Here is a 27126-nt window from a genome sequence, read left to right on the forward strand (position 1 = left end):
TTTTTTTTTTTTTTTTTTTTTTTTTTTTTTTTTTTTTTTTTTTAGTGAACACTACAACTTTGTGATACACTGATGTTAGTATTAACAATGATATAATGCATATTGTAAGTCAATCTGTAAAGTTATTCATTGAAATATGAATAATGTATCCTATTTCTATTGTGCCACAGCTCTTTGTTGCTACTCCTAATACTGGATTACATGTTTTTATACTATCTAACTGCTCTATGTATTTTTTTTTTTTTTTTTTTAAACCTTTTCCATTACCATCCCACAGCTTTCACTACTGCTGTTATTTTCCCATTCCATATGCATATATTAGGTATAAATATTACTTTCATACACTCATTAACCCAGGTAACTACAATATATACATAATGATAATAAAACATTCCCATTTGTTTAAAAATATGCTTGTCTACATTTTAAAATTCTTTTTGCACTAAATAATCCTTAGTGAGTTTCCAGATTATTTTCTTAGTCATACCATCCCACGGATTCTTAGTTAGATGCTTTAACAATTGTACACATGAGTATCAAGGATTGCGTTCAACAACTCTCATTCTTTGTGGTACACTTCTCAACTGGTCTTTATTTCTTCTGTCATATGAATGGATAGCTGCAGGTTTTTTTTGGTAATATATTGCCTATTATTAGACAAACTATTGTTATATATACACATGGAGGTATGTATGAATGTATGTATGTGAATGTAGGCTTTCCTGGTGTATACTGGTGATGAAATCTTCTCGGGCTTCCATCCGGGTAGCTGCATCGAAAATCCGCTACGTTTCAATGAGTATCATTCTCATTATCTTATAGCGATGTGTCATCTTCACCAGAAGATGATGAGAATGACACTCATCAAAATGTCGTGGATTTTGTGATGCAGCTACCCAGATGGAAGCCTGAGAAGGTTTCATCAGTGTATGTATGTATGTATGTATGTATGTTCCACATCTCCTCCTAAATTACTGGATCAATTTCAACCAGACTTGGACCACATAAAGCTTATTATCTGGAAAGAACACTGAGTGCGTAAGAACCCTCTAGCTCCCATATGAGTGGAAGTGACACAGAGGTAGATAAAGAGAGGGACAAGAAGAGATGGACAGATAGAGATGAGTGGGAGGGAGGGCAGCGGGAGAGGGCTGGACAGAGAGCAATGGGAGAACAAAATGGTCAGAGAAAGTGGGGGGGGGGGGGGAGGGGGGGGGGAGCGCAGATGGATAGGGAGAGGGGGTATGAGGAGATGGACAGAGAGAGGCAGGGGAAGTACATCTAATTGACAATTTTTGCAAGAAATTTTTTTCTATGTCTACCTGTTTCTGGGACTTCTTGCTCTTCCATTCAAATATGGTGCAAGGGAAGACTTATTATGTAAATGCCTCTGTGCATGCTGTAATTAGTCTAATCTTTTCTTTGTGATTCCTGTGGGCATCTGTAAGTTTGACATGTGTCTCCAAAATAATAATAGTAATAATAACTTTGCCATTAGAAAGAAAGACTGAAACTGCAATTTTGAATGAATGTGTGTTGAACTTATAATTTGTAATCAGTTCATTAAAAATTAACATCTCGTGTGTATTCCTAGATACATCAATTAAAGCTTGTTCTTGAACATTTGTAAATTGGTGTTCTTGGGACCGTGTGCATCTCATTTACCTTCAATTGTTTCCAAGTGCAGTTTCTTCAGCATCTCTACAATACTCTCCCTTGGATCACATTTCTGTTATTGCTAGTGGAGCTTTCCCACAGAATAATTCCATACTGTAAGTATGGTTCAAAAGGGCCATGGTATACAATACCCACAAGTTGTTTATTGGTATACTGGAGAAGTTGTTTCATAATGCACATTACAGTGTTTAAATTACAGCAGACTTTGTCTAAACATTTTCTCCATTGGAGCTTATTTTCTGACACAGTTTCCAAAAGTTTTGCACAGGTACCTTCTTTCAGTCATTTCTCATCTACAGGATGTACATTAATAAAACTGACAAACTGTACGGATGGGTTCTTAACTGGAAATGGAGGAAAAAGGTCCTATGAACATGTGCCTGTAAGTGCATTGTTGCCACTTTAGATGGCACTGACCAATGAAATTACCTCTTACCATGTGGCATGTGTTTCTCGTGTGTTGCAGTCTGTATGATTGGTGCAGCATACAGTAACCAGCAGAATGGTCTGGTATTCATATTGGGGACAACCCAAGATGGTGTTTGTGTATGGCCACACAGATGGAAATGTTGAAGAGGTAGAAACCAGTCGTCCATATCTAATGTTCACACAGTCTGCTGCCTCCCTGCTCATTTGTCTCTCTGAAATGACCCATGATCACACAAATGCCCAAAAAGGGCTTGAAGTGTTGTGTGATGTGGTGTTCCCAACATGAATACTGGGCCTTCTGCTGCTAATAGTACACTGGGTCAATCACACAGCCTGCAACACAATACGGCACATGGTCAGAAGAACTTTCATTTACCAGCACTATCTACCATGGCAATGATGCATTTGTAGAGGCATGTTCATAGGACCTATTTCCAGTCAGGAATATGTCCCTCCAGTTTGTTTATTTTATTAATGTTCATCCTGTATAAATACACTATTGGTCAAAAGTTTTCGATCACCCTTGATAAGAACCATGTATTTTATGTTTTGTGCAAATACATTGTAAAAACTAAATAGATGAACAAAGTAAGTGTTTTCTCTCTGTGTCATTAAGTAGAATATAGTATGGTTTAGATTTTAGCCTCTTCAAAGTATCCACCCTTCACCCACAGAAGAGCTGCACAAACTCTTAGCATTCTGGATGTAAGATTTTGTAGTGCTTTTGCAGATATTTTAATCCAGCATATACTTAAATTATTCTATGTATCTTCAAAATTAGACTACCTCATTTTTCTAACCTCTCAATCAAGTGCTTCCTATAAGATTTTAATGGGGTTTAAGCCAAGTGACTGTCTAGGCTAAATCATATTCTTCAGATTCTTACATTTCTCTTTCATATTGACATACCCTCTACACAGTTTATAGACATGTTTGGGATCATTGTCCTGCTGCAGCATAAACCCACAATTGGTAAATCTCTTGGCAGGTGGAACTGCTTTGTTGATCACTCTCCTGTGGTATCCTTTCTTCTTTAATGTTCCATTAATTCTAACTAGATCACTGAATTTATCACCTACAAAACACCTCCAGACCATGACTGACATTCCACAATACTTCACCATTTGTGTCACACACTGACTCTTCATACATTCTCTACAAAGTCAGTTAACAAACAGTTGGTGATGGCTTCCAAATATTTCAAACTTAGATTTGCCTGTGAACAACACCTTAGACCATTGCTGCATGCTCCAGTTTTTATGCTACTGCAACCATTGCTATCTTTTAACCATATTATGTTTGGATATTTAAGATATTTTGCCCACTATGCAGCCCTTCAAACCTTGTTTACAGGGACAGCGTAGCATTGTTGAGAGAGAGATTGGAGCTGCTTGCATACTATGTACTTGCTCACAAATTTCAGGTGTAGAATGAGTCCTCTGATGGTTAATTTGTACATGCATAAATTGATCTTCCCAGTATGATATTATTCAGGGTCTTACAGATCAAGAAACACTTACATTGTCACCTGTTTGCTTGAACTGTTGCAATGTATACGCCACTGTAGATTGAACTATGTCAACTTTTCTGCTGATGCCTTACTAGAATAGTCTTCCTGATACCAAGATACCACTACAGCATATTTTTCAATTCCAGACTCCTGCTCCTGTCTCATTAGATGGTAATATGTTATGAACCTCAGCAGGCATACAAACTACTGTATCTATGGTAGCAGAGACAAAATGCGAATTATATTCCTCAATCTATATTTATTGGGAAAAGCCAATAATGAGAATATGGCCAATGTCAACAAAGTAGCCTAAATAAAAACACAACCAAGCAAGGAACAAAATATGTATCCCATGTTGCATCCTATAGCAGAAGAATACCAAAATAAAATGTTTTCCTCACAAGTCTCTCACTCGAAACAAAATAGAGAGTGCTTGGCCTAGCATTACCACAAAGCTGCCCAGCAAGGCAAGACCACTGTTCCATGACACTCTTGAGCCACAGTCCAAAGCTACCACTCCTGACGATCCAGAACTACCAGTAGACGAGTTGCATGGATGTTGTGGCCAGGATGGCAGATCCCTACAAGTCCAAGCAGTGTGTTGAACTGCCTTCTGGCTGGCTGTGTGCTATCTTACAAGATTGGTTGGTGACTGGATCATCTGGGACTAGTTTTGATCATGCGAGTAGCATAGGAAAGTAGTTGACTTGTAGATCGGGAGCCCTGGCACTGATGTTGATCCTGAGTTCTTGGGCAATGGGACCTAGTGGTCATTGGCTGAGACAAGAGGCTGTGTTTTCATCTCCAGCAGTGGCCTCAGAAATATGTAATAATTTGCTTTGGCTTTACTCACAGTGATGAAGGCATCCCGAATCTCTGTTCTGTCATGTGGGATGCCAATGTCACAGGCAGACGGCAGAGATGCTGCATTCTCCCCCCCCCCCTCCCCCCCCCCCCCCCACTCTCCAGGAGAAATGTGAAGGCTCATCTCGACCTTGGACCTCAGATCAGCTGTTGATCATAACGCCAGTGCAGCAGGATGTGGTGGATACACCTCCATAGGTGTAGCTGCAATAGCAGGAGGACCCACCAGGCATACTGCAGGTGGCAGCAGTAGCAGTGGCAATGTACTGGAAGGCAGACAGTGACCTTCCCTGAGGTCAAACGGAAGAGGAGGCAGAGGATAAGCTGGCCCCAAAGCACGCTGGCAGCGGAGCTGGTTGCTGTGCTTCTGGTACTCTGTGGCACCTACAAGGGTGACAGTTGCCATGGTGTGGCCAAGGAGCTTGAAGACTGTGGCCACGACCTGCTGGGGATGGTTTCTGGTGAACACCATCGCCCAAAATGGATCCTGCAGCAAGAAATGAGAGGGATTAAAATGTTTCTGAGCTGGGTGGTGGGGGGGAGGGGTGGGGGTCGGGAACAGATGGACACGGGTCATCAATGAGGGTGGCCACGTGAAGTTTTTCTGCCAGGGATGATTCATCCTGGACTGTGGACCAGTAGGTGGTAAGGAAGAATTTGAGAGCATCGTCCAGGGTGTGCTACTGACACAGTTTGGCTATCTGTGTCTTAAATGTACAAACAAATCTTTCTGCCAAACCATTGGAAGCAGGATGAAATGGCACCGTATGGACCAATTGGATGCTTGAAGTAGCACAGAAGGAAGTGAATTCAGCAGACATAAATTGAGAGCTACTGTCAGTTACAATTGTTCCTCGAAGTCCTTCAGTGGCAAAGATGTGGGAGAGAGCATGGCTGGTACTTGTGGCTGATGTGGAGGACATGTGGGAGACATATGGGAATCCACTGCCAGTGTCCACTATGATGAGCCAGGAGAAACCAGGGAAAATACCTACAAAATCCAGGTGTAAGTGGGATCAAAGGGAAGCAGTTGGAGACCAAGGAAACAGGCAGCAAGTGGACACCAATTGTTGACTTTGACACATAGTACATGATGTCACCATGTGAGTGATGGCAGCATTCATCCCTCTCCAATAAGGAAGTTGGCAGGCAAGGCATTTAATGAGGACGATATGCCAATATCAGACATGTAAGACCTTCCGCTGGTGCAGGGAGGGTGGCAGCTCAACCTGCAGTGATCATTATCCCCCAAGAGAAGGAGGACACCATCTCCAACTGCCAAGTCATCACACCACTGCCAGTAAGTTTGTATCTCCGGCTGCATAAGCTGACGTGATGTATGAGTATCCAAAGTGCTGGGTCATCTGCCATGTGACGTGCAACGCACTTGGTGTACACAGGTTATGTAGATACCATGATGGTGGTGGTGCCATCCAAGAGGAAACAGGTAACTGAATCAGCTTTGAAGTCTGGGTCCTCCCTCCCCACCACCACCACCCCCCACCACCACCACTCCAGGAGACAAGAGAGAGAAGCTCCATTGGCATGTAGAGTTGTGGCCCACTATTGAATGTCGTATGAATACTCTGTGAGCAACAATGCCCAGCTTTCGAGGTGGTGAGCAGTCCTCATAGGGATGGCTGAAGTGGCACCAAACAGGGAGACCAAGGACTTGTGATCCATGAACAATGTGAAGCAGCAGCTGTAGACAAAGTCATGGAACTTCTTAAATCCTAAAATGATGGTGAAGGCCTCCTTCTTGATTTGGCTGTAGTTGTGCTGTGCGGGTCAGAGAGTTTTGGTGAAAGACAATTCGGCCTTTGTTGCCATTGACAATGTGAGACAAGACAGCTTCCAATCCATAACCAAATGCATCAACAGCTGAGGTGAGAGGTTTGGGCGAAAGCACACTGGTGTAAGGAGGGCTGATTTCAGATGTTGGAATGCCTGATCACATGCTTGAGACCATCCCCATGGAGTATTTTTGTGAAGGAGGAGGTGAAGTGGTTCCACCAGAGCTGAGGCATGGGGAACAAAATTCCTAAAGTAATTCAGCTGTCCAAGGATGGACTTGAGCTGTGAAGTGTCCATTGGTGGTGGAAGCCACCATATATCTTCACTGTTTTGTGGCAGTGTGTACATAGCTTCCTTGCCAGTTCTGGGGTGGTAGTGCCAGCAATGAAGATGTCATCGAGGTAGTTCCCAGGAACGTCTCAGCTCTGCATCTCCAAATGTGCAGGGTACTTGTGACCCTGAATGGGAGTCAGTTGCAATAAAAAATCCCAGAAGACATAGTGATGACAAGGATAGACTTCGATGTCTCATGCAGAGCTAGTTGGAGGTAGGTGTCATGAAGTGCAATCGTGGCAAATACTTTTCCGCCCACCTTTTTTGATGGAATGTTGTCAACCTTTGGTATGGGGTAGTTGGCAATAATGGGCCATACATTGATAGTGGCTTTAAAATTCCCACAAATATGAAGAGACCCATTCAACTTTTTGGCAATGATGATGGGCGAAGCCCATTGACAAAGGTGCACTAGCATCAGGACTCCATCTTCCAGGTGACAAAGCTCTATCTGCAGCTTATAATGTAGTGCAAATGGTACTGGATGGGCTTTGTGGAACTTTGGAACTGCTGATGGGAGGAGTTCGATATGGTCTTCAAACTCAGAGACCTCTGGAGAGATGTCGAAAAAGATGTCTGAGAATGAGTCCAGAAGCTCTTGCAACTTAGTGTCCAAATACAAGGTCTTGATAGCAGGTGTGGAATCATGTAGCTCAAGGTCCAGGGAGTGGAAGAGGTCCATCCCTAATGAGCTGGTAGCCTTGGAGGCAGTAAGGACTGAAATCCATGTCATGACATCATGCCTGAGGTATTTGATCTGTGCTGCCATGCTGATAGCCACTCCTGTAGTTGAAAAATGTTGCTGTAACTCTTCTGAGGGGCTGTGAATGGATGAAGTGGTGGCGATCCCAACTGGTGATGCACATTCCCATTAATTATGGTGGCTGAGGATCCTGTATCCACTTGAAAAAGGAGAGGGGTGCCATTTAGCTGCACCATCAGAATGATAGCCACCGTTGTGTCTGAAAAAAGTGACTGTATGTACAAAACCAGTGGAATTTAGTCTGACTCACCCCTTACAGATTCTGGAGGGTCTAATGTAGTGTAGTCCAAGGCCATCAACATTGACAACTGACAGGCTTTGGCGTTATGACCCTATATCCCACAGGCTGTGTAGGTCACCCTCTGGAAATGACAATCTCATAGTTGATGCACAACTAAACATTGACTATAAGAGGGCAAATGTTGCTTTTGTGGCCAAAGGTGAGGACCAAGGACCTAGCCCGAGGGGATGGTTGCAGCCTTTGTGGTGGAACGTGGCACTGGTGCTGTTGTTGTGATGTGTGGCAGGCAAACAGCAAAGACATGTACTGGCTATTGGAGTGTGGCAGATGACCAAACTGACTGTTCATGTGTGCTAATAATCGATAAACAAGTTTTGATGGAAGGATCTTTCAGTTTCAAAAGACCTGTTTGCATGGAGCCATCTGGGGCATGTACAAGAATCATGTCCTGAATGAGTTCGAACCATATGACTGCTTGCAGTGAGGGTTCCCACTGAAGAACTGACAGTCACAGGAAAGACTTTGAAGAGTAGCAGTCCATTCCCTCTAAGACTGTACTGGACGTTTCTGGCAACAGAAAAACTTGTGCTGTGCCTGTGTGACGTGTACCTGCAAGTCAAAATAATCCAACAGGGTAGATATAAGTGCCTCAGAGGAGAGAGTATGAGGCTCCTTGTTAGGATGAAATTGCTTCAACAGATGATAAATATCAGAGCCCATATTGGCAAGAAAAAATGCACAAATTCTACACCACTAGTGGCATTATGTGCAATGAAATGGTGTTCCAAATGGGCCATGTAGTTTTCACATGGCTCAGTGGTTTTGCCAAAGTTGGAAAACGCTGGAGGTAGGTACAGAACACTATCAGAGAGGAGTCTGAGTGTGACCTATGCATCAGAACCTCCAAGGATGGGGAGGAGATCACTGAATAATGAGCTCATTTGTTTCTTGCAAGCATTTGAACAGCCCTATGACTCATGCTAAAGGTTCGCCTAAACCTGGAATATCATCTGCAATGGAGAAAAACAACTGAAAAAACGCTTGAATATTGAAAAAAACCTACTCATCACCACTGCTGTTTGTGTGGTGGCAGATCAAAATGCAAATGTTATTTCTCAGTCTGTTTTTATTAGGAAAAGTCAATAAACAAGAATATTGCTGATCTCAAAAAGTAGTGAAAACAAAAACACAATTTAAGCAAGAAATAAAGTATAGTTCCCATGTTGGATCTTATAACAGAGGAATACCAAAATAAGATGTTTTCCTCAGAAGTCTCTCACTCAAGAAAGACCACCAAAGAACAGAAAAAAAACTGCTAGAGTTTGGTCAGCACAGTGTTACCACAAAGTTGTCCAAGGAACCAGACCACTGTTACATGACACACTTGAGTCACAGTCCAAAGCTACAACTCCTAATGATCTGAGACTACCAGCAAATGAGGCGCATGGATGTTGTTTCTCGGATGGCAAATCTTTACATATCCAGGTGGTATGTCAAATGGCCTTCTAGCCAGCTGTGTTCTGGCTATATGCCAGTTGCTAGATGGATCTTCTGGGACTAGTTTTGATCACCTGAGTGGCATAGGAGAATAGTCCACTTGTTGATCGCGACCTCAAGTGCTGCCGTCAATCCATGGTGCTCAGGTAGCAGGCCCTGGCGGCCGTTGGCTGAGACGCAAAGCTGTGTTTTCATTCCAACAGCAGCCTTGATCATACTGTAAACATCTGCTTTGGTTTCACTCACTCTGATGAAGGCATCCTGTATCTCTGTTCCGTCTTGGGGGATGCTGATGTCACAGGTGTACAGGACAGATACTGTACAAACCCTCTGCTTGTTGCACATAATGTACTGTAAACTAATGTGCAATGATTGCTACACAGACAGCTGAAGGAATGAGGCCTTCTCAAATGAAACTATCTTAGGCAAAGGCACTTCAATGTTGTTGTGGAAACTCATCAGCAACCATCTATGGAACTATCTGTCAAATACACAACACAGGCCCTTAGTCTTTGCTTCTTTATATTTTTTATTATTATCAGCTAATATTCAAAACAAAATCCCTGTTTTAACCTCAAATCCATAGTTGTGATCAAAAACTTTTGACCAGTAGTGCATATCTGTGACCTTCATTTTCTTTGTTATTGAACACAATGAACATGATCTGTTTTATAGATATTATTGAATCATATGGTGTGAGCCATGCACCTTGGTATTTGTTGAAGTAAATGAACTTCTTTCAAAAGTTTCTAGATTTATTTCTACATTTACTAATGTCATATCATCAGCATACAATATTTTGGTTTTTCTGATTTAGTTCAGTATCTTTTATAAAGAGGTTTAACTATGGTGTGCAATACTTACCTTTCTTAACAGCCTTGAATTCAGATTTGCATCCTGATTCCGTAGTCTCATGTTGTTTTCTGTTTCCAACTTATGGTTTTATCTATTGTGCTGCCTACCCACCCATGACATATATGATTCAAGTTTTTCAATTAGACCTGGATGGATGGCTGTTTCAAAAGCTTTAGAGAAATCCTGGCTTATACCAGATATAGAGCTCCATTTGTCTATTGCATCAATAACAAATATTCTTAGGCTAGATATAACTGATTCTGTAGATTTCAATTTTTGGAAACTGTGTTGTACCACAATCAGAATATTATGTCCCTCTAGGAATCTCATCCATCTACTGAACACCAGCACCTCTAATATTTTTTAGAAACCCTGTATCAAATTTACTGACCTGTAGCTATTTGGGTGATCTTTGTCACATTTTTTATATATTAGCAATACTTTGTTTCTGTTCAATTTTTCTTGAAATGCCCCTTCTCTGAATGAGCAGTTTGCTACATCTGAAAGTGCTTCAGCTATTTCCCCAGTCACATACTCTCCTGTAGACTTAGGATTTTAGTCTCTGGATGGTTTTTATGAGTTTATGTTTTCTCACTGGTTCCATGAACATTGATTGGGATGGTTACTCAAGTGTTCTAGGATGCTCGGACCCCTAATGATTTCTTTCACACTATAATTTTTGTAGAGAGTCTGTGAAATTGTTATTGAAGATATTAGTAATTTTTGTTCCATCTGTGACTATGGTGTTGGTTTTAATTATCATAATAAAATTTCAGTTATTTATTGTCTTTTTAGTTAATTTATTGTTATATTCATTCTGCCCTGTAGTAATGATTCTTATGATTCTTACTTTGGTTTCTGATTCATTGCCCATGTCTTTGGTGTAGTCTCCAGGTGTTATAATGTCTTTCATTTTCAATTTAAATAATAATTATATTAATTTTTCTGGAAATATTGTAATTTTAGCACTTGAAGAACCATTTAGCCCATGCTCAATAATGCATTAAACATCTGATTCTGTTTTTCTCAGGAGCATGTCTACTTTTAGTATTTGTTGCCTGTGTATTGAATGTTTAGTCGCAGGACTTGAATGTCTCTCATTGTTTATGACATAAAAAATCTTTTAAACTAGTGGTGTGCACATAAGAAGGCAGGTTCTGGGGCAATGAGCAGTGTACCACATGAAGCTTCAGGCAGCAGCATCATTGTACCATGTCTGACTGGAGCATGCACATTGTGGTAGAACATTTAGCATTGATTTTTTTGTGTTATTTTAGGTATGGTGACAATACTTAGCCACTGTACTCTTCATTGTGGTTGGCATAAAGCAAACACAACAAGCCTTATGTTAAGAAGTGACAGCAGAAGTTTTCCAACCACATAAATTTTTATAGGGAGATTCAGAAGCAGAAACAATGGCTCAGTGTGCCACTTACTGCAGCATTGTCATTTACCAAGGAAGGCAATGTCTGGAGAATGTGATGTGAACAGAGACAGAGAACATACTGGCATGCTGTAAAATATTTTCTATACCTCTTTGTGCTGAATGCCTCAAGCAGCCACCGTCTTACATGCACATCACTACAAACAGTGGATAATTGGTCATAACCTTTACAGTCTTCAGTTGTTTCCTCTCAAATTGTTCTCATTTTCTACAGTATTATTTTAAAGGATAGATTGCTGCTCACCATATATGGGAGATGTTGAGTGAAAGACAAGTACAACAAAAAGAGCACTATACATTTAAGCTTTTGGCCAAAAGGTCTTCTTCCAAAGTAAGAAAACACACACAAAATCCATAGTTGCACAACTCACACATATATGAGCACCGTCTGCAGCTGCTGTGTCTGGCCACTGCAACAAGAGACAGTGGTCATGTGTTTGTGTGCTCTGCTTGTGTGAATGTGTTTGTTTTCTACATCTGAAGAAAGCCTTTTGGCCAAAAGCTTAAATGTATAGCAGTCTTTTTATTGTGCCCTCTGTGACTCAGTGTCTCCTCTATACAGTGAGTCACAATCTATCCTTTTCATAATATTGTTGTCACTCCATCCTAAACTTCTATTGTTTGACTTTGTTCTCTTTTTCTCATTGAAGTTGCTGATAATTGATTTTTGGACTTTAATGAATTTTGTGTGTGTGTGTGTGTGTGGGCGCGCGCGCGCGCGTGCGTTTGCATGTGGGGAGGGTGGGGGGGGGGGGTATAATTCAGCTGGTTCTGCAGTCCAACATCCTTATCTCCCCCCCCCCTTTTTTTTTACAGTGTGATGGTTCCAATTCTACAGTTAATGCTTCACTAGTTGGTTATGTGTTTGAATCTATATGATCTTCCTCGATTTTAGTGTGTGATGGTTGTGTTGCCATATTAAATGTGATAGCATTAAATTTTAATGCTACAACAGTTGGTTCTGCCATCAAATCCATGTGTTTGCTTCCTAGGATCTTAAAGGAGATTCTCTTAGGAATTTGTTTATATCAACTACTGTGACATGGAAGTATTGTTCACTTGCCTCCCCAATGTCTTGCTCAGATGATGTATGTCATTATTACCCTCTGTCCTATCCTGTTGACATGGAACTGCATACAGTGCCACCTCTACCTCTACATCTGTATACATACTCCCAAGTTGTGGTGGAGAGTACTTTGTACCTGTACAATTCATTTCTACCCAAAAATAGACTGGACTTTAATGAATTTGTGTGTGTGGGTGTGTGTGTGTGTGTGTGTGTGTGTGTGTGTGTGTGTGTGTGTGTGTGTGTGCGCGCACGCGCGTGTGTGCATGTGGGGAGTGGGGGGGGGGGGGTATAATTCAGCTGGTTCTGCAGTTACAACATCCTTATCTTCCCCCCCCCCCTTTTTTTTTTACAGTGTGATGGTTCCAATTCTACAGTTAATGCTTCACTAGTTGGTTATGTGGCTATCTACAGGGTGTTTCAAAAATGACTGGTATATTTGAAACGGCAATAAAAACTAAACGAGCAGCGGTAGAAATACACCGTTTGTTGCAATATGCTTGGGACAACAGTACATTTTCAGGCAGACAAACTTTCGAAATTACAGTAGTTACAATTTTCAACAACAGATGGCGCTGCGGTCTGGGAAACTCTATAGTATGATATTTTCCACATATCCACCATGCGTAGCAATAATATGGTGTAGTCTCTGAATGAAATTACCCGAAACCTTTGACAACGTGTCTGGCGGAATGGCTTCACATGCAGATGAGATGTACTGCTTCAGCTGTTCAATTGTTTCTGGATTCTGGTGGTACACCTGGTCTTTCAAGTGTCCCCACAGAAAGAAGTCACAGGGGTTCATGTCTGGTGAATAGGGAGGCCAATCCACGCCACCTCCTGTATGTTTCGGATAGCCCAAAGCAATCACACGATAATCGAAATATTCATTCAGGAAATTAAAGACGTCGGCCGTGCGATGTGGCTGGGAACCATCTTGCATAAACCACGAGGTGTTCGCAGTGTCGTCTAAGGCAGTTTGTACTGCCACAAATTCACGAAGAATGTCCAGATAGCGTGATGCAGTAATCGTTTCGGATCTGAAAAATGGGCCAATGATTCCTTTGGAAGAAATGGCGGCCCAGACCAGTACTTTTTGAGGATGCAGGGACAATGGGACTGCAACATGGGGCTTTTCGGTTCCCCATATGCACCAGTTCTGTTTATTGACGAAGCCGTCCAGGTCAGTAAACCAAATGCTGCCCACATGCATATCGCCGTCATCAATCCTGTGCACTATATCATTAGCGAATGTCTCTCATGCAGCAATGGTAGCGGCACTGAGGGGTTCCCACATTTGAATTTTGTATGGATAGAGGTGTAAACTCTGGCGCATGAGATGATACGTGGACGTTGGCGTCATTTGGACCGCAGCTGCAACACGGCGAACGGAAACCCGAGGCCGCTGTTGGATCACCTGCTGCACTAGCTGCGCGTTGCCCTCTGTGGTTGCCGTACGCGGTCGCCCTACCTTCCCAGCACGTTCATCCGTCACGTTCCCAGTCCGTTGAAATTTTTCAAACAGATCCTTTATTGTATCGCTTTTCGGTCCTTTGGTTACATTAAACCTCCGGTGAAAACTTCGTCTTGTTGCAACAACACTGTGTTCTAGGCGGTGGAATTCCAACACCAGAAAAATCCTCTGTTCTAAGGAGTAAACCATGTTGTCTACAGCACACTTGCACGTTGTGAACAGCACACGCTTACAGCAGAAAGACGACATACAGAATGGCGCACCCACAGACTGCGTTGTCTTCTATATCTTTCACATCACTTGCAGTGCCATCTGTTGTTGAAAATTGTAACTACTGTAATTTCGAAAGTTTGTCCGCCTGAAAATGTACTGTTGTCCCAAGCATATTGCAACAAACGGTGTATTTCTATCGCTGCTCGTTTAGTTTTTATTGCCGTTTCAAATATACCGGTCATTTTTGAAACACCCTGTATATACCTCCACACAAGCCCTAATATCTCTTATCCTATCTTCAAGGTCATTACATAAATGTATGATGACGGCAGTAGAATTGTTTTGCAATAAGCTTCAAGTGCCAGTCCCCTAAATTTTCTCAACAGTGTTCTTTGAAAAGAAGATCATGTTCCCTCCAGGGCTCCCCATTTGAGTTCACAAAGTATCTCTGGAATACTTGCATGTTGATCAAACCTACACAAATCTAGCAGCATGCGTCTGAATTCCTTCACTGTCTTCTTTTAATCCTACCTGATTTGGGTCCTAAAACTGGGTTGCACTAGTGTTCTATACATAGCCTCCTTTATAGATAAACCACACTTCCCTAAAATTCTCACAATATCCTCAAATAAATGTAGATGGATACCCACCATAGAATCATTGACAGCAGGGTTGTTGGCTGCCCCTCAAGTGGTAAGCTATGAGCAGAGAAAATCGCTCACATGGAAAGCTATGAGCAGAGAAAATCCCTAACTAATTGTCAAACAGAGAGAGGAAACTCTATTTCCTAGTTCACATTGTGTGCCTCAAAGTCTGTAATCATTCAGACCAGATCAACAGATACATTGATATACACAGATTCCCAAGATGACAGAATTTTAGCATGGTGTGACATGCTTATATAACATGTAGATGGAAGTCATGCTTCCTACATCGGCTGTTGGTTGTGAAAAACAAATAATTTATTCTATTATGGTTACACTACTGACCAATGTGACCACTTTGCCATTATAAAGTCTGCATATTCATACTTAGCTTTAACATAGCTGTGGACACAGTATATAATTAATTATAATATTTTTAAAAAAACTACAAAAAGTATGTTTTTATACTGATCTTTAAGGACCCAATTGCTATGTTGACTAGTTGCAAGATGTGTAGAGTCCTCAGCAGTCCCATTGTATCACATATTGTCAACTGCAAAGACAAGATTAGACTGCCTGCAGACACACAGAGCAACATAAGCACTCATTCCTTCCATGGAATGGGAAGAAACAGTATTGAGTAGTGTATATTTTTGTGGATGTGTATTTTTGCATGTATTCCATGAGCCCATCATAGAGGGATTACAATGTTGTTTGAGTTTTTAATGGAAATGTGCAGTTTGGTGGCCTTCTGAGTGCTATTAGATGAGAACAGCAATGTGCTTGCATCAGATTTTTTTTTTTTTTTTTTTTTCCCCCCCCCCCCCCCCCCCCAGTAACATGCAATTAGAATTTTAAATCTCAGTTTACTTGAATGGTGCAGAAAAACTATTTTTGCTATTTTTGCTCTGAACTTTATGTTACAAAAAGCGTTTCAATTGAAGTAAGTCTTCTTGATGGTGAAACTGCAAAAACAGCTAAATAAACAATACCATACATAGATGTGTTAATTACCTGGAAACTAATGAAGTGGTGATGTTCCTGCCACATTTTGGAAATTAGCTACATGAATACTGTAAGAAATTGTATGGGTTATTTTCCTAACTTTATCAGTAATGTAATAATTACATCTGTTTACATGTCAACAATGTGACTGGGATAGAAAATAATTATGTAAGTTAATTGAACTCAGCCTTAGCAGAACTAGTTACTTGAAATGGTTCGAATTAATTAGGAAATTATCCTGAATAATGTAATTTAGGAAAGTTACACCTGATATACTCAGAATTAGAGAATGACAGCATTATCTTATAGTACATCTCTCACTAACACTAATAATGATTAAGAAAGCTAAAAAATATCATTTAAATAGGCAAATAACAAATCAAAATGGGAATGAATACCAGCCTGTTTTGCTACAGATGTATGAGGATGTTTTGAGATTGTATGAAAGTAAATTTCTGAAATGACTGGAATCTGGATTGCTTTCTTCCAAAACTTTCAGAAGGTTCCTAACACTGTCAAAAAACCACTTTTGATATTGTGAAGTGTGTACAGGCCATAAAAATTTTCTGTATTTTTGCATGAATACCTCATGAAACTCAGCATGCATAGATCAGCTCTGTAGACAGATTATATAGTGTGTCTGTTTGTATGTGTGTGTGTGTGTGTGTGTGTGTGTGTGCGTGTGTGTGTGTGTGTGTGTGAGAGAGAGAGAGAGAGAGAGAGAGAGAGAGAGAGAGAGAGAGAGAGAGAGAACTATAGATATTTACCTGACAGTGCTTCTGTGAGGCAGCTGTAGCCATCAATGTGATAGTCAGAGTTCAACAATAATGTTATCATCTTACTCTTTTTTTTTTTTCCATATTAAGTTCACCTCTATCATAGAACAAGACAAATATATCTTCATCTACATGTACATGGATACTTTGCAAGGCACAGTACAATGCATGACAGAGGGTACTCTGTGCCACTGTTAGTCATTTCCTTTCCTATTCCTCTTGCAAATGGAGTGAGGGAAAAACAGCTAAATATATGCCTCCCTATGAGCCCTAATTTCTCGTATCTTATCTTCATGATCGTTAAGTGCAATGTATAATGGTAGCAGTAGAATCATTTGGCAGTCAGTTTCAAAAGCCAGTTCTCTAAGTTTACTCAATAGTGTTTCTCGAAAAGAATGTCACATTCCCTGAAGTGATTCACATTTGAGTTTCCAAAGCATCTCTGTAACACTTATGTGTTGTTAGATTCTACCAGTAACAAATAAAGCGGACTACCTCTGAATTGCTTTGATGTCATCCTTCAGTCTGATCTGGTACGGATCACAAACACTTGAACAGTACTCACACCAGCCTCCACATGCGGTCTCCTATACAGGTGAACCACTCTTTCCTAACATTCTTGCAATAAACCAAATTTGGCCATTCACCTTTCCTACCACAGTTCTCACATGCTCATTCCATTTCATATCGCTTTTCAAAATTATGCCCAGATTTTTAAATGACTTGAATGTGTCAAGCAGGACCCTAGTAATACTGTATCTGAACATTATAGGTTTGTTCTTCCTACTCATCTACATTAAATTACAATTTTCTACATTTAGAGCGAGCTGCCATTCATCACACCAATTAGAAATTTGGCTAAGTCATAATCACTCAAATTCCATTCTTTACCCTGCATCACAGCATCATCACCAAATGATCACAGATCACTGCCCACCCTGTCCGCAAAATAATTTTTGTATATAGATAACCACAGTGATCCTATCACACTTCCCTGGGGCACTTGTGATGATACCCTTGTCTCTGATGAATACTTACTGTTGAGGACACATACCGGCTTTTATTACTTAAGAAGTTTTCAAGCCACTCACATATCTGTGAACTTATTCCATAACCTTGCACCTTTGGTAACAGCCTGCAATGGGGCATCATGTCAAATGCTTTCCAGGAATCTAGAAATATGGAATCTGTCTGTTTCCCTTCATCATTATTCACAGTATATCATGAGAGAAAAGGGCAAGCTGAGTTCTACATGAGTGATGCTTTCTAAAACATGAACATAAGCTTCTCAGTCTCAAGAAAATTTACTATATTTAAAGGGAGAATATGTTCAAGGATTCTGAAGCAAACTAAGTTAGGAATATTGGTCTGTAATTTTGCAGGTCCATTCTTTTACCCTTCTTATATACTGGAGTCACCTGTGCTATTTCCCAGTTGCTTGGGACTTTGTACTAGACAAGAGATGCATGATAAATGCAGGCTAGTTAAGCAGCTAATGGCGTAGAGTACTCTGGGGAAAATTAAATTGAGTTTCCATCTGTACCTGGTGGCTTACTTACTTTCAAATCCCTCAGTTGTTTTTCTGCACCAAGGATGCTTATTACTATGTCATCCATATGGGAGTCTGTCCAGTGGTCAAATGATAGTATGTTTGTACAATTCTCCTGTGTGAATGATTTCTAGGATGTGAAATTTAAAAATTCAGCTTTCATTTGGAAATCTTCAACTGCCACACCAGACTGGTCAACAAGGGACTGAATGGAAGCCATAGGCCAGCTTAGAAATTTTACATAAGACCAGAATTTCCTTGGGTTCTCTGCCAGATCTTTTGCTAAGGTGTGAGGGTGGTAGCTGTTGTACGTTTCACACATAGATCTTTTCATAGATGCGCGAATCTCTACCAGCCTTCACTTGTCGTCATTTGTGCATTCCTTTTTTAACTGAGATTGCAACATCCTCTGCTTCCTCAGTATCCTCTGAACTTCATTATTAAACCATGTTGGGTCTTTTCCAGCCTTTATCTACTTACTAGGCATGTAACTCTCCAGACCATGATTTACAGTCTGCTTAAATTTTGCCCATCATTCCTCTACATCCTTCTTATAGGAACTAAGTGACGTCAATTCACTGTCTTAAGTGAGATGCTAACAACTGTTTATCTTCTCTATCTAACAGAAACCCTCTCCTGGCCTTCTTGATTGACTTATTAACTTTTGTAATTATAGTTGCTATAATGACATCATGATCGTTAATCCTCATTTCCATACTGGCATTGTTGATGAGGTCTGACATGTTTGTACGTATAAGGTAAAAGATATTTCCATTGAATGTGGGCTGCCAATAGCTGCTCAAGACAGTTTTCAGAAAATGTGTTCAAAAGTGTTTCGCATGGTTGTCTGTCTGTACCCCCTGCAGTGAATCCATAGACATCCCAGTCTATACTCAGTAGGTTAAAGTCACCTCCAACTAGTACGCATGATCTGGGTATTTATGTGCTATTGACCATAGACTTCCTTTGAATGACTCTAGAACTGTCACAGTGGAATGTGGTGGCCGATAAAAAATCCAATGACTATCTTAATTTCAGCTTCACCTGTTATACATTACCAGATAATTTCAATGTCACATTAAATTTCTACCTCAATAGAGACAATGTTTTTGTCAACTGCAATGAACCCTCCCCCCCCCCCCCCCTGTATCCTCTAATCTGTCTTTGTGATATATGTTCCATGACTCACTAAATACCTCAAAACTTTCCATTTCAAGTTTCAGCCATCTCTCAGTCCCCAGAATAATTTGAGTGTGAGAACTTTCCTGAAGAGCAGTAAATTTGTGGACTTTGATACAAATACTTTGACAGTTTACTGATTTATGAATTTATGATAGTTGAAGTGTCTTTTTTCTGAATGGTGTTTGACTTTCCTTCCTGCATATCGACTGCTAAGTGTTCATCAGACCACCTCAGACTATTGCCTAGACTAAAAAACCCTCATTTTCACTCCACAAGTACCCTCCTACCCGAGTAGCTGCTTTCTTTTCATAGTGCACCCCTAACCTGTCAAGGGTAGTCCTATAAATCCCCAGACAATAACACAGGTCTAGCAATCTGCAGCCAAGATTAGTACAGAGTTGATGAAGCATTTGTTGAAAACCCTCCACTCAGCTCCAAACCACAGGACTCCAATTAAGTCTGGGAACAATGGTGCAAATTGTGAGCTCTACTTGCGCCCTGAGTGTGAGGCCATCAGTCTTAACCACCTCCACCAGCTGCCTGTACGAGATGAGGATGGCCTCAGAACCCATGCAACGACCATTGTTGGTGCCAACGAGAGCTACAACAAGCAGACGACTGCACCCTGCATACTCAATAGCCACAGGCAAGACTACCTCCACATTTCAGTTGAGGACCCCCGGCAGACATATCGAGTGCATGTTGGCTTTCTTTCCAGCCCCGATCACTATCTTTCTAAGAGGTTTCATAACATGTCTAATATGGGAGCTTCCAATAACTAGTAAACCTTTTCCCCTATGTGCCTGCTTATACCCTGCTGAAGGTGTGGGCATCTGCCCATTCACAGGGTGAATGAGTGAGGCCCAGCAGCCAGGCTTCACACTGGGCCTCCAGCTCTAGAGACACAAACACATTACATGAGGGCGGATCGACCATGTTAGGTGCACAAGGAGATATCTCAGAAGCAGAGCCCATGGGCAAGACAAGTGACACTTTAAGTGTCCCATCCAATGTGCCAGACTCTACACCACCACAAGACCCTGAGGCAGCAGTTTGAAGGTGACTGACCATAGCCAAAAGCACACTCAGCTGTTCGAAAACTGTGGCCAGATCCTCCTGCATCTGCGCACAGCATGCATTCATCCTACCCGTCCTAGCAAGGCTATGAACAAAAATAATAAATTTTAGAAAATATAATGTAGTTGGGTAGATAAAAAATCTACTCAACAAGTGCCAGCAGGAGAAAACATTCATATGGTTAAGAAAATGTGCAAGCTTTCAGTGCAGTGGCTCCTTCTTCTCAGCAGAAGGGTTCACTGGAAAGAAGATGGCTGAGGGAAAATGATTTGTGACGCTAGGAAATTATAAAATGGTGAGAGTTTGGAAAAGTCACCCAGAACTCCAGATCAGGGAAGACTTACCATTTGGTCTGGTAAATCTCCCCTGACCTAGCATTCTGGGCAACCTTTCCAGACTCTCGCCATTTCATAAACCTTGTCAGTAACTTTCTTTCATTTCTCTTCCTTCCCCTTCAGCCCCTCAGCCAGAAGAAGGAGACACTAGCTTTGAAAACTTACACATTTTCTTAATCCTTATACATGTTTTCTCATGTTGCTGGTTGATAAGTAGATTTTTTATCTGTCCAGCTAAAAAACAAGACAAGCAACACTTCTAATTGCAAACAATCTATGTTTATATTTTCATTGATGTATCTATAAGTGGAATGGGCTTGGAATAAAATGATACCTTATGTTATAGCCTTGACCATACTGTGCACTATAGGCAACAGTTTTGGAACATAGATAGAGATAAATTACTTTCGTGTGAAGAAATGTTTATGCAACACAGGGGTTGACAAAATAACTTTTTTACAGCAGAATAACACTGGAATTGAAGATTTTACTGTACAATTATTGACATTCTCATTTTGTATATGATGCTCAATATAACTGAACATGTGCAGTATGTTGTTATACATTGTGAATTGGTGCTGCTATTCTGGAAGTATCATGATATCTTTATTATTTTCTAAGTTAATTACGAATACAATTGATCTCACTCACTTTGTTCTTATCTACTGACAATTTTTGTTTTCCTCAAATACATATCATGTGATTGATACTACTTTTTCATCGCAGGTATGTATTGTTTCAAAGAGAGGTCATGTGCTATCATTGTGAATTAGAAAAAGCTATAAACAACTGTGAATAAAAATATGTTGATTAATATTTTTATTTTTAATATAATTACTAATTTTTGAAAAATGTTGATCTACTGTACTGAATATACCTCAGTTGCATTGTATTTATGCTATGTAGCTTATTAAGTGCTGAAAAGTTGAAGTAATTACTATGTCAAATCCTCACCCTTCAAATAATTAATAAGTATAAGTAAATGGCAGGTATGTTTAATTTACACATGTAGCTGTAGAGTTTGGTTAAAGATGCTTCATGTATTTGTTTGTCAGCGCATTGGACAGTGACCTTTAACTCATGACTTTGATGAGAATATGCTTTTGTGTTTGTCTTTGGTTGTTTATTAGAATAGAATGGCATTGTTGTTTTGGTTGTAGTGCCAAAGAATGTGACTTCATCTTTGCAATCTGAAGATACGTATAGCTCTCCTGAGTCACCCTTGTCCAAGATGGATGTAATGACAGTTGGTAAGCATTGCCAACAAATAATATTACACCCATGTGTAATGGTATGATCATCAGCATGGCATTCACACTTTATGTTCATTTGTGTGGTGCATGCTAACAACAAAACCTGCCTTGCATATTTCCCTGCAGAAAGGAAAACAAACAATAAATTTTAATAATAACAGAGCAGCATCTCATAAAAGCGATATGGTTTCCAGTCTTCACTTCATAGTAGTAAATCTTTCTGCTGACTTTCATAGATACTGTGAATTCTATATTAAAAGAGAGGAGGTGGATTTGAAGTGAATTACTACTTTATTATATTCATTTGTATTAGTGAATTTTTCCAATTTAATTAGTTAAAATCAGGTAACTACTACAGAACCAGTCATATCTCATCTACATAAATGCAAATCAAGTATTTACTGAAAGTTTTACAACTATTAATTGGATTCAACATATCTGTGAAACATATAATTTCTTTATTACAGTTTTACATAAATACTATTATTTTCTATCATATTTTTAATGTAATATGCAAAAATGAATGAGGTGGACATTGATTTTAGCAATTCTGAAACTGGTTTTAAATTTTTGAAATTTAACATGCCTATGGCCAAGAACATAGTCACTGACAGCCTGTGTAAATAACATGCAAAATTGTTGTCATACCTGTACTGAGAATGATAATCTGTCCCAGATATCTTGCACAAAACATTTTCCCCATTGACAGGAAAGGAGTACAAATTACTCTCATGTAAAAGAAGTCAAGTATTAAAAAAGAAAATGTCCACAATGCTGTTGTCAAAGGTAAACTTACAAATGTTGAAAATCTGAATTAGTAGATGCTTGAAGAAATCCTTGACTTCCTTTCTAATATCAGATTTCTTTCATACAGACTTTCAAATTACAGCCTGTCAATAAATTAGTTAAAGTCTACCCATTCCTAAAACTGATAAGATTTATGAATCTAAACTACTGACAAAACTTTTAATTCATATTCAGGTTCAGCCACAAAGTAACTGATTTATGCATATTGTGGTTTTTACTATATTTGCCTAGAATAAAGTTTCCTCTTTGAGTGAGTGTCAAAAAGAAAAATTAGAAATAAAGTTCGTAAACATATACGTGTGTTTACCTTTACTAAATGATCAACATGAATAAATTTCAAAGTGATATTTGTTTGTTTTACAAAATGAATAATTCATTTGCCAAAAGATAACACATGTAGGGGCTACTGGAAGAAAAATGGAGAAAGGAGAAGACATAACAAAGTACAGGGAAGAAATAGCTGACAACAATGGATAAAAGGCAAGTTCAAGAGGAGAAAATTATCTGCAAGACTAAATTACAGAGAAAAGAGAAAAGAAACACCTGTGTAGTGGAAAATGCAAGCCATTCAATATTGAAAAAGAGATAGAAAAATGAAAATAATCCAATTATACACTACATAATTAATTGAGACCTAAAGGAATTACTGGGAAATTAGTGGGAATCAGCAATATATAGGTAGAAAGAAGTTTTGGAATAAGGAATAGCAAAATGACAAGAAGTCCTAAGCAAATGGTAGCTTTAAAATATAGAAGGAAATGTACAGAATCTTGATGTAATATGCAAAGAAATTATAGTGAACACTGTGTGAACTAAAAATGAAAATTCTTTGTGCAATGTTTTCAGGTCATATAATAGTTATCTGTTTGTGTACAGCCGGCCGAAGTGGCCGTGCGGTTAAAGGCGCTGCAGTCTGGAACCGCAAGACCGCTACGGTCGCAGGTTCGAATCCTGCCTCGGGCATGGATGTTCGTGATGTCCTTAGGTTAGTTAGGTTTAACTAGTTCTAAGTTCTAGGGGACTAATGACCTCAGCAGTTGAGTCCCATAGTGCTCAGAGCCATTTGAACCATTTTTTTGTTTGTGTACAAAACTGGTAATATTATTAATGTTAACTCTCCTCCTGGCCAAATAAGATTATTAAGGTTGTTTAATCATAATAAGCATTCCAGACATACTGATTAAATATTGAGTAAATTTCATGATCTAGCATAATAGTGTTCTATGCATTCATTCTAATACATGCACATAAAATACACCAATACTTCAGGAATATAAGCTAACAGTCAAATCATTAAGGATCTAATGTGTCAAAGTTAACTGATATTTCAGGGACATGAAAATTTGATGGAGCAGTGGACAGCTGCATGCGGAGTGTAGATTCAAAGTTTCCACTAAAATGAACAATTATAACATGTTTTGTTCTTCATAAATGGGACTGCACATAAGCCTAAATTGATGTAGTGTTAAAACAGACTTTGTTGTTTTCTGGCACACAATAAATCAACCTGTGAAGTAAAAGGCATGTTTATCAAAATTTATTCAATTTTGGAATATTTATGATGTTAGCTGCATTCGATATTACCAATTGCTGACACATCAAAATTTGTGCCAGACCAGTACTCAAAATGAGATTTCCCACTTGTCATGTTTGTTCATCTTAACCACATTGATTATCTGAGCATGCTTCCAGGACTGATGCAAACTTCCACTTGTCACGCTGTCTATGAACCCATCACTTGCAACTTTGTTTGTATTCCTGTGACAGAGAAACAGACATATCCAGCTTAGTATTATGATCATCATTTAGCTCATTGTAACTTGTAATACTTACAGTCAACAATGGCTAGAGAAACAAACACTGGTGATGATGAAACTTCCTGGCAGATTAAAACTGTGCGCTGGGCCGAGACTTGAACTCAGGACCTTTGCCTTTTGTGAGCATGTAGTGCACTTGCCCGTGAGAGGCAAAGGTCCCAAGTTTGAGTCTCAGCCCGGCACACAGTTTTAATATGCCAGGAAGTTTCTTATTAGTGCACACTCCACTGTAGAGTGAAAATCTCATTCTGGGACTGGTGATGATCTTGCAGCTGTACTAAATTTATGAAGTTAATAACCTTCCTGACATTAGCTGCATTATATATGAAGATATTACCTATACTATGTAATCAAAAGTATCCAGACACCTGGCTGAAAATGACTTACAAGTTCGTGGGGCTCTCCATCAGTAATGTTGGAATTCAATATCGTGTTGGCGCACCCTTAGCCTTGATCACAGCTTCCACTCTCGCAGCCATACATTCAATCAGGTACTGGAAGGTTTCTTGGGGAATGGCAGTTCATACTGCATGGAGCGCTGCACTGAGGAGAGGTACCAATGTCAGCCGATGAGGCCTGGCATGAACTCGGCGTTCCAAAACATCCCAAAGGTGCTCTGTAGGATTCAGGTCAGGACTCTGTGCAGGCGAGTCCATTACAGGGATGTTACTGTCATGTAACAACTCTGCCACAGGCCATGCATTATGAACAGAGCCTCGATCATGTTGAAAGATGCAATTGCCATCCCCGAATTATTGTTCAACAGTGGTAAGCAAGAAGGTGCTTAAAACATCAATGTAGGCCTGTGCTGTGATAGTGCTACATAAAACAACAAGGGGTTGAAGCCCCATCCATGAAAAACATGACCAGACCACAATGCCACCGCCTCCAAATTTTACTGATGGCACTACACATGCTGGAAGATGACGTTCATCAGTCATTCACCATATCCAGACCCTGCCATCGGATCACTACATGGTGTACCATGATTTGTCAATCCACACAACATTTTTCCATCGTTCAATTGTCCAATGTTTATGCTGCTTACACCAAGCGAGGCATCATTTGGCAATTACTGGCGTGATGTGTGGCTTATGACCAGCTGCTCGACCATGAAATCCAAGTTTTCTCACCTCCCACTTAACTGTCATAGTAGTTGCAGTGGATCCTGATGCAGTTTGGAATTCCTGTGTGATGCTCTGGATAGATGCATGCCTATTACTCATTAAAACACTCTTCAACTGTCGGCGATCTCTGTTAGTCAACAGATGATGTCAGCCTGTACGCTTTTGAGCTGTACATGTCCCTTCATGTTTCCACTTTACTATTGCATCAGAAACAGTGGACCTAGGAATGTTTAGGAGTGTGAAAATCTTGCATACAGACGTATGACACAACTGACACCCTATGACTTGACCACATTCGAAGTCCATGACATCCACGGAGCACCCCATTCTGCTGTCTTATGATGTCCAATGAGTACTGAGGTCACTGATGTGCAGTACCTTGCAGTAATTGTCAGCACAATGCACCTAATATGAAAAATGTATGTTTTAGGATGTGTCCGGATACTTTTGATCACACACTGTGCCTATTGATGACACATGAAAATTTCTGCCAGACCACGACTCAAACATGGATTTGTCACTTGTTTCACTGCTGGAAACATGTTCAGATAGCTGAAGTGGTTAAGGCGACTGACTGTGACAAGTAGGAAAATGGAGTTCGAGTACTGGTCTGGCACAAATTTTCATATGTCACCAACAGGAAAGAACTTCATACCTAATGCAGTTAATGTCAGAAAGGTTCTGCAATTGCGAATAAATGTTGTAAATTTGGTACAGCTGATAGATCATCACCGATGTCTGTTATTTCAAACATTGTTAAAAATAAGTATTACAAGTGTTAACTAGCAAGATTACAATTATAACATTAATGTTGAATTCGATTTGCTCCTTGAAACCCTGTGGCAGGTATGCAAGTAGAGTTGTGTGTGATGGATTTGTAGATAGCATGACAAATGGAAGTTGTGTCAGTCCTGGAAGCATGCTTGGATAGCTGAGGTGGTTAAGGTAACTGCTCGTGACAAGCGGAAATCCAGGATTGAGTCATGGTATAGTAGAAATTTTCATGTGTCACCAGCAGGTCTTTGTATTTAATGTAGCTAATGTAAGAAAGGTTCAGAAATTGTGAATTTCATAAACCTAGTACAAATGCAAGATCATCACCAATGTCTGTTCCTTCAGAAATTGTTAAAAACAGAAGGTATGTATCACAGATGTATTGCTGTATACTACCTTCTTTGCTAAAACATGATTAACTGTGAACTAAGAACTGGGTCAGAACATTCACAGTGGTCTCTCCCACTATTGTTTTGTAAACACTTTGAAACTGTGCTCCATGTTCATATGGAGCCAGATGGAGATAGTCAGGCAAAAGACTGAGGATATTATAATTAGGTGTGAATATGGCCTTTAATTCATGTAAAAAGTAACTTGAATCACAGTGGTTACTTCCAGCT

The 27126-nt window shown here is 40.0% G+C and overlaps 1 protein-coding gene across 1 annotated transcript in view; it reads left to right on the plus strand.

Moving 5' to 3' along the window:
* The window catches only part of LOC124554918 (protein unc-79 homolog), an 859177-nt gene that overhangs the window by 502826 nt on the left and 329225 nt on the right, over positions 1–27126 (plus strand). Inside the window, exon 34 of the mRNA XM_047128608.1 lies at positions 21889–21978. Coding sequence (XP_046984564.1) covers positions 21889–21978 — 90 coding nt within the window. The remainder of the gene's footprint in view (positions 1–21888; positions 21979–27126) is intronic.

Source organism: Schistocerca americana, chromosome X (genome assembly GCF_021461395.2).
Source record: "Schistocerca americana isolate TAMUIC-IGC-003095 chromosome X, iqSchAmer2.1, whole genome shotgun sequence".
In the NCBI taxonomy this organism is placed as follows: domain Eukaryota; kingdom Metazoa; phylum Arthropoda; class Insecta; order Orthoptera; family Acrididae; genus Schistocerca; species Schistocerca americana.